The sequence below is a fragment of the Odocoileus virginianus genome, chromosome 6 (genome assembly GCF_023699985.2).
Source record: "Odocoileus virginianus isolate 20LAN1187 ecotype Illinois chromosome 6, Ovbor_1.2, whole genome shotgun sequence".
Lineage (NCBI taxonomy): Eukaryota > Metazoa > Chordata > Mammalia > Artiodactyla > Cervidae > Odocoileus > Odocoileus virginianus.
The window spans coordinates 53,304,102-53,312,912 of record NC_069679.1 but is presented as its reverse complement, the minus strand read 5'-3'; the positions used below and the strand labels follow the sequence as shown (position 1 = coordinate 53,312,912).

The 8,811-nt window shown below is 53.3% G+C and overlaps 1 protein-coding gene across 1 annotated transcript in view; it reads left to right on the top strand.

Annotated features, from left to right (window-relative positions):
- Positions 1-2,080: 2,080 nt before the first annotated feature.
- DUOX1 (dual oxidase 1) overlaps positions 2,081-8,811 on the top strand; it is a 31,710-nt gene continuing 24,979 nt past the window's right edge. The window contains exons 1-9 of the mRNA XM_070469361.1: positions 2,081-2,235; positions 4,335-4,418; positions 4,604-4,768; positions 5,544-5,731; positions 5,887-6,088; positions 6,193-6,359; positions 6,723-6,783; positions 6,905-7,001; positions 8,582-8,672. Coding sequence (XP_070325462.1) covers positions 2,178-2,235; positions 4,335-4,418; positions 4,604-4,768; positions 5,544-5,731; positions 5,887-6,088; positions 6,193-6,359; positions 6,723-6,783; positions 6,905-7,001; positions 8,582-8,672 — 1,113 coding nt within the window. The 5' untranslated portion in view covers positions 2,081-2,177. The remainder of the gene's footprint in view (positions 2,236-4,334; positions 4,419-4,603; positions 4,769-5,543; positions 5,732-5,886; positions 6,089-6,192; positions 6,360-6,722; positions 6,784-6,904; positions 7,002-8,581; positions 8,673-8,811) is intronic.

The window sequence follows — 8,811 nt, the reverse complement described above, 5'->3', positions numbered from 1 at the left end:
CTGTCCCTTCGCACTGTGTCCCCTCATCGGCCCTCTCCCATCCCCAGCAGACCTTTTAGAAGCCGACTCGCTCTTTTCTCCGCTCACGTGGCCTCGCCACTGACAGAACGTCTACCCCATCTGAGCCGGGCGAGCCCGTGGTCTCCCCTTGCGCGCCCGGGTCTCCCCGGAGCACCTCGGCGGGTCCTGGCACTCCACCCCGCCCCGCCCCGCCTTAGAACTGGGACGCGCAGTCCCCTCTTCACCCCCAGCCCTGCCCGTCCCCGCGCAGAGAGGGAGAAGGCGCCAGACCCAGAGCGCGTCGCCGGCCCAGCGGCGAGCCCTGCGGGAGCCAAGCAGCAGTCAGCGCTCGAGAGACGCCGCGGCCGCAGGTCAGACCCAGGAGGGCTCGCGCGTGCACGGGCGCTCAGGGGAGGGTGACTGCGGTGACACCGCCACGCTTTTCTGAGAGAAGGGGAATTCCAGCTTTGGCCCCGCTGAGCCTCCATTCTTAACCTGAGGCTAAAATGAGCCTGTGAAGACCTATCCTCCCCGGATTGGGGAGACTGGGTTTTTCGGAAACTGGGAATGTTGGGTGGCCTAGTTCGCTTGGACATAGGGGCTGTCTTTGGAGCGCCTCCTGGTGCCACTGCATCATGTCAAGGAGGGAACTTGGGGCTTTTAGAGTCCAGGCTTTCCCCTTTTGCCCACCCTTGGGACCAAGATGGAATGCCTATGGCCTTGACTCATCTTTTCCCTACCCCAGGGAACTCACTACTCTGGGACTCTGGGTCTGAAAAGCAGCCATTTGGGGAAAGAACCCGGCACCTGTGTTCTCTCCTGGTACTATCACTGCCTAGGGCTTCACTGCCCTGTCATGAGGCTCTGCTTTCCTTTCAAGGTTGTTGGGAAGTAAATGGTTGTGGCTACCCACCCTGAAGGAGTGGTTATGAAGCATGTCCACTTTGCCCTTCAGGTAGCCTGGCCTGGCCTGAAAGCTCACTGCATGCTTTTTTTTTTTTTTTATACTGGTTGAGTGGTACACTGGTGACTGAGGGAAAGGGACAAGACATCCTAGGTCAGGGAAGGGGCACTGTGGTCACTTCAGTGGGACCAGCCTTTTGGCTTTAACTATTCAAAGCCCTTCACTGGGGGTGGAGAGAGTGGCATGCTGAGCTTTTGAATTATGAGTGGGCCTAGTTTTTGTTTGTTTGTTTAATCTCCAGATTGCCTTTAGGAGGTCTTCTCTGGCCTTGCACCTCTCAAGGGTCCCAGCCTGAGTCCCCTGCTGCCTCAGTTTCCCCATCATTCCTGGGTGATTTGCTGGCCTGAGAGAGAGAGAGAGAAAGCAGGAAGCCAGCACCAAACACATGAGCACCTGGGGCTACATCCCTTCTGTGTCTGCCCAGAGAAGCCAAGCTCCAGCCTACCCTCTCTATATCACATTTACGTAACACTTGTCAATTTTCTTGCCTTGAATTCAACCTCATTCTCACATTTGATTCTTGGTGACCAGGCTAGGAGGTAGACAGTTTAGGCTTGTATATTCTCATAGCCAGAAGAGGAAACCAAGGTCCAGAGCAGATGAGTGACCTGCCCAAGATCACACTACTGGACTGGCCGCTGCACAGCATCCTGGCCTCAACCCAGTGTTCTAGCCGTCAAACAAGACTGTGTCCAGGGAACACATACTATGGGAAGACGAGTCAAAGCAAGGCTTCCCAGGATTTCCCAGGTGGTCCAGTGGTTAAGACTCTGCACTTTCACTGCAAGGGGCATCAGTTCGATCCCTGGTCAAGAAGCTAGAATTCCGCCGAGTGCTGTGTGGCATAGACAAAAAAAAAAAAAAAAAAAAAAAACAAGGTTTCCAATTAATCTTCAAAAGTAAAGTAAGTCCAGGAAGGCAGAGGTTTCTGTCTGCTTTATCACTTAATCTCCAGTGCCTAGGTCAGTGCCCACCATGTAGTGGGTGCTTATCAAGTGTTTGTTGAATGAATGAGATTCCTGGGAGAGAGTGAGTCTTCTGCCATTTGCTATACACCCTGGCCTTGGCCCACTTCCATGCCTTGATCTCGAGGGGCTTCCAGAGACCCCGACTCTTCTGAACTGCTGGAGCTCATTTTCTCCATCCTTTGTCTTTTTTCTAGGGTCTCCATTTTAGGGTTTTCTAACATCTGAGCCCTATTAACATTTTCATCATGAGCTTCCACTTTGCTCTGGCATGGACACTCCTAGTTGGACCATGGATGCCCATGGGTAAGTACAGACTAGAGAAGCATGGCTAGGAGCAGAGGAATCCAGGATTCTCCAGGATCCTCCAAGGACAGAAGCTGAGTCGTTTTTCACCTTTGTATCCCTAGTCCCTAGCTAACACAGCACCCTGTACATGGTGAGTGCTCATTTCAAGCCTTTTGATTAGATGAATGGTAATGGAATGAAAAATTCCTCCAAACACTCAGAACTACAGAGCCATCAACTGCTGTGTCAGTACTTACTATTGTATTCCTTACAATCTGGGGGCCCTTTCTCTCTCCTCTATCTTTTCTTGTTCTTCATAAAGTCAGGACCCCTGACACCTCATAGAGGAAATGACTGATTAGATGCACAAAACAAAAAAGAATCTTGGATTCGGTTTGGACCCAAAGCTGAAGCGAAGTCACCAGTGTCTTAAAACAATACGATAAAAACAAAACCCAGTAAGATCTGGGAGTTCCCTGGTTGCCTAGTGGTTAGGATTCCTGGCCTTCACTGTCATGGCCTGGGTTCAGTCCCTGGTCAGGAAATTGAGATCCTGCAAGTTTTGGGGTGCAGCCAAAAAAAAAAACAGCAGCCCAATAAGTTCCATAAGAGTTTCATCTTGTTACTTCATCTTTGCACAGCCTCTTACTAGAATCTGAGGCCATTCTCTTGTAGTCTGGGTCTCTGCAGAGAAAAGTGGACTTAAGTTGCCACAAATTAGGTGTAAAAGAGCAAGTCCCTGATCATCAGGGGTAGGAGATGCAAGAAGAGAAAGCAGGGAAAGTTTGTAGAATGATCGGTCTTGGCTGGAGGCTATAGGATGGTGAGACAGCCCCTGCAGCTTCTCCCTTGCCAAAGCTGCTCACAGTCCCATTCCTCCCAGTCCTCTCCTTAACTGGGCATTGGATTTTCCATTTTCCCCCAGCTCTTGCCTCTTATTCCCAGAGGCATTCTCCCCCATGCCCTACCCAAGAGGCGGCCTCCTTGTTCTGCCATTGGCTCATTATATTTTAGAAATCACATGTGTGTGGCCGCCCTAATTCCTGCCCCAAGTCCTGGTTCCTTAGTTGAATTCTTTGCTCAAACATCATGGCCTGAGTCATCTTCCATCTTAGATCCCCTGGTGAGTTTATGTGTATAAGTGTGTTGATGCGCAAGCTCTGCGGTCATGGGGTAGGAAGGTAGCTCTGAGATCCTGTCCTTGGTCTGAGTGGAACAACAACTAGAGGAATGGGTCTCTCTCTGGCTGATGAGAGTCCTTTTCTTTACTCTGTTCTCTGAGGTGAGCAGAGAGGGAGCCTAAGCCCTGTAACCTCCTAGTCTAAGGAAAGGAATCTGGCTGGTCATCTGATCTACTGAGCAGAAGCATACTTGCTCCACATCTACTCTCTTCCTTCTGCCCCCACTGCCTGAGTTCTTCCCTCAACAGCTGAGTGCTTCCTCCTAGATCCTAGTTTTTGGAGAATAAAGTAGAATCAGTAGGAGGAATTATGTGGGGAACATAATGAGGAGGCAGCAAGGTTATCCACATGACCAGTCAGTCCCTGATCCCACCCAAGAAACTGGGAAAAAGACCTGAGTAGCAACAGGCCCCAAAGCCACAGCCCCATGGCTCACACCCTTACTCTGAGCTCTGCTCAATGGGACAGGGCCAAGCCCCCTCCATTCTGCCCCTGCCCACAGGTGAGTCACAGAATGACGTCCTTCCCTGGGTGGAAGAGTGGCTGACTCTTGCACTGTGTGATGTTTTAGGGCTAGGAAGAGCTTCTGTCCCCAGGAAGCTGAGGTGTGAGGGTAGTAGAAGATATCTGCCTCCCTTGCCCCATCGCCACTGCTATCCTCCACCCTACTCATCCTCTCTGAGGCCATTTATCCATACACACCAGTTACACAACTTTAGTGCTCCCTGCCATATTTCCCCACTGAGCAGCTTAAAGATTGGGCTTGAATTTGGACATCACTTTGCCCTGGGTGATCTCCCTCTGCACCCTTCCTCCTGCACTGTGCTGGGTGTCCACTTTCAGCGGCTCCAAGTGCCAGGCCCCCTGGACCCATACCCAGCCTGTCCTCTTGTGCACTGACTTGCTCAGCTGCCCCTTCCCTCTGTTCTCACACAGGATCTCAGAACTCCATTTCATGGGAGGTGCAGCGATTTGATGGGTGGTACAACAACCTCATGGAGCACAGATGGGGCAGCAAAGGTAGGTGAGAGCCAAGTGGAGACCAGAGTCAGGATAGTAGTCACCACTAAGGAGCATGGGCTGGCTGGTACCTGCAAAAGCTCCTTCATTCCTACGGTCTTAGAATCTGTGGTTTGGAAGGAGCCTGGGAGAGGGGCCCAAGAGCCCCCTGAGAATTCATCCTGTGTCTCCCTCTCTTCCACTAGGCTCTCGGCTGCAGCGACTGGTCCCAGCCAGCTATGCAGATGGCGTGTACCAGCCCCTGGGAGAGCCTCACCTGCCCAACCCCCGGGCCCTGAGCAACACCACCATGAGGGGCCCCGCAGGGCTGGCCTCGCTGCGAAACCGCACAGTGCTGGGGGTCTTCTTCGGTGAGGGCCTCAACCTCTGGGGAAGGGAGGTCTGCGAGGTCAGCTGGACACCTCTGTGTCTGACACCTCTATGTCATCAGGGAGTGACAGAGAGAAGTGATGGAGGGTCTGAGAGAGGGGTGTGAGAGATGGGAGAGGAGTCAGTGGGGTGGTGGGGTAGGCGTGGGAGCAGGGGGAGAAGGGAGAGGCATGAATCCGCACCACCTTAAGCTGTTGATGGGAGTGGGAAGAGAGGACCATGGGCGTAATCCCGGAAGGGCTCATGGTGGGATTCTGTTCTCACTCTGCCACTGTGGCTCCTAGGACAGCTTCAGGGTAGGGTGCTGATTCTGGTACGAAGGCTGAGGATGGGCTGGCAAAATGGGGGTGCTAGGTGGGCCTGACCCCACTGACTGGAGGTCTCTGGCTCTGAGCAGGAATGCTCAGCTCCTGTTGGCCATCCCTGGTGCCCCTACGTGCTTTTCAGTGGGCAGCATCCCACTGAGGCCGGCAGGCCCTCTGGGCAGGCTGCTCCCAGCTGCATGTCGCAGCCAGTGCTGCCAGCCCTGCTGCCTAGGCACATTCACAGGCACCTCCCAGTTACCAAGGAGAAGCCCAAACTTGACAATGAAAACACCTTGGACAAAGGGTTGGTAAGGGGTGGGGAGGTCAAGGCTTAGACTTGCCCGTAATGGCTTCTGAGTCTTTTAAAGCTTGAAGGGAAGGGGCTGGGGGTCTAGATACACGGCTCAGGGGCCCCTGCTGGCCCTACCGCGCCCTCCCCAATTGCCGGCAGGCTACCACGTGCTGTCGGACCTGGTGAGCGTGGAAAAGTCTGGCTGCCCAGCCGAGTTCCTCAACATCCACATCCCGCCCGGAGACCCGGTGTTCGACCGCGACCGGAGCGGGGACGTGGTCCTGCCCTTCCAGAGGAGTCGCTGGGACCCCGAGACCGGACAGAGCCCCAGCAACCCCCGGGACCTGGTGAGCGCGGCAGCCGGGGATGGGGGGCTGGCGGGACCCGAGGCAGCCGCGGAGACGATCCCATCCCGCCGCCCCCACGACACCCGCGGGCCCTCAGCCCTCCCGGACCCGCCTGGCCGCCCGACCCCCGGCTCAGCCTCCCGCCGTCCCCGCAGACCAACGAGGCGACCGGCTGGCTGGACGGCAGCGCCATCTACGGCTCCTCGCACTCCTGGAGCGACGAGCTGCGGAGCTTCTCCGGGGGGCAGCTGGCGTCGGGGCCCGACCCCGCCTTCCCGAGGGCCGCGCAGGCCCCGCTGCTCATGTGGACACCGCCGGATCCCACCACGGGCCGCCGCGGGCCGCGGGGGCTGTACGGTGAGGCGGCGGGGGCCGGGCGAGGTGCGGGCGGGGGACGGCGAGGGGCGCCCGGCGCTCCAGCCCGCGCTCATCTCCTCCCTGCGTCCCCGCGGTGCGTGCAGCCTTCGGGGCCGAGCGAGGGAACCGCGAGCCCTTCCTGCAGGCGCTGGGTCTGCTCTGGTTCCGCTATCACAACCTGTGGGCGCAGAGGCTGGCCCGCCGGCATCCGCTCTGGGGGGACGAGGAGCTGTTTCAGCACGCGCGCAAGAGGGTCATCGCCACCTACCAGGTGGGTCCCCCACGGCCTGGTCCCCAGGAGACTCCAGAGCCCTTGGTCCTGGACGACCCCGCCAGAAACACCCCCTCTCCAGAGAGCTGCCGTCTAGGAAAAGCCCCTGAGGGTGATAAGCAGGCAAAGCGCTGCTCCTGCAGGAGGTTTTCCAGTCATTATCATTTCGCAGCCCGCTCCCTACCCGCTTGCCCTGGTTGTTTGTGGGGAACAGGAACCTCCGCACCTCTTCTGTCTGAGAGTCTCTCCCATGACTGCCCCTGCCTGGTCCTCATCTCCCACCTAAGCCTTCCTTGAGCTCAGATCTCTCGTGGCCTGGCTGTTCCAGCGCTGGCCTCCCCTTTCCCCTCTCTTGACTCTCAGAACATCGCCATGTATCAGTGGCTGCCCAGCTTCCTGCGGAAAATGCCCCCGGAATATGCAGGTGAGTGGATGGGGAGGGAGGAAGGGAGAACTTGCTGTAACTTTTTTGGTGGGGGCGGGGGGAAGTTGGGTGATTTAAGGGCTCAATCTTACCAATCCTATCTCCTCTCCACTCCTGCCAGGATACCGCCCTTTCCTGGACCCCAGCATCTCCCCGGAGTTCCTGGCTGCCTCTGAGCAGTTCTTCTCCACCATGGTGCCCCCTGGCGTCTACATGAGGTGAGGGAGGGGCTCAGATGTTCGTGTGTAGAGGGGTGGAGGTGCATATTGAGAAAAATCTACCCTCAGGATTGGTTTATCAATCTGAAGTATGCCCATTCCCCAGGGAAGAGTGAATAGGGAAGGAAAGAAGGACAATTGTTTTAAAAAATACATCACTGTGTGTGTGTGTTTAATATTTATTTGGCCATGCCATGTCTTAGTTGTGGCAGTTGGGATCTTCAGTCTTCATTGCAGCATACACAGGATATTTTAGTTCCACACGTGGGATCTAGTTCTCAGACCAGGGCTCAAACCCAGGCCCCCTGCATTATGAGCACAGAGCCTTAGCCACTGGACCACTAGGGGAGTTCCAATCACTGTGGTTTTTACTTTTTTGCAACTGGTGTAGATATCAATAAGGTTCAGAGGGTGAATCACAAAGCGCCCAGGTCTGCACCTCAGGTGTTGACACTACACTGGGGGCATTCTTAGCTATAAGAACAGAGCATGGAGCTTAAAAGCCTTTGGAGGGTATTACAATAAAAATGTGTGAGAGCTGAAGAAAAGAGAAAAGTGTTGGCTCCAAAATAATGAGAGGGAAACTTTAAAAACGTACACATATTAAGTTAAAAGTATATAAAACAAAGCATGGCCGTCTATTTTTTGTCCAGCTGCATTATAATTTAAAACAATTCATGGATTTGATTTTTTTACTCTAGAACAATTTCTGGATATGGCTGATGATGGCTAAGAAATTGTAGTACTTGAGTTATCCTTAGACAAGTAATTTCAAAAAATGATTAATAATCCATTTTATATGTTTTAATTTACATACATAAATATAAATATATATAAAGAATGTTGCCCACCATCCAATTCCACAAGGAACTGCTTGTGGAATTAACCACTGCAGCTATCTTCCAACAGTATACCCTGAAATAGAATTTGGGACCAAAAAAAGGATAAGGCACTCTGCATTGAAAAAACAGACTCCTTAGATAGCTAGAGATATCTCAGAAAAAAATATTTTTAATGGCTCCAGATTCTTCTATCTCCCAATACATAGAAAAACACAAAAACCATTAACCAGGATAACTGATCCTCATGACTAGCAGTAAACTTCTACAGAGATGGGTGTTTGCACCCATTCTCTAGCCAAAATCATATATATACACTAGCTTCTCTCCCAGCCATTTTGGAGCAGTCCTCTCAGAGCTATTCAGAGACTGTTTCCTGGACTATAGTCCTCAGTAAGTTCCCTGAATAAAACCGGAACTCACAACTCTTATGTTGTGCATTTTTTTTCAGTTGACAGTTTATCTGTAACTGTATCTATACCCATATCCATATCTTTATCTGTTGAGAGAGAGCTAGAGAGAATGAAACATGGCAAAATATGAGATACAGTTTTAGAAATTTGGTTTAATGTGGGGAGAGGGACCATCCAAAAATCAGATTGTTCAGGACCTGACCACACACCACCTTAAGGAAGCAATGACCTGGGTCCTTGGCTCTAGCTTTGGAGACCAAAGCTGATGCCTGCCTGATATTAGGACTTCATAGCCTCAGTCACCACTAACCTGCTCCTTTCATTTCAGAAATGCCAGCTGCCACTTCCAGGGGGTCATCAATAGGAACTCAAGTGTCCCCAGAGCTCTCCGGGTCTGCAACAGCTACTGGAGCCGAGAGGTCAGGATTGAGGGCATGTGTGTGTGTGTGTGTGTGTGTGTGTGTGTGTCTGAGGGTGTGTGGTAAAGGTGGGCAGTAGACTGAGGTAGCCAGCTGGGATGGGCTGGGGTGGAGGAGGCAGCCCGGGGCACCTCAACCC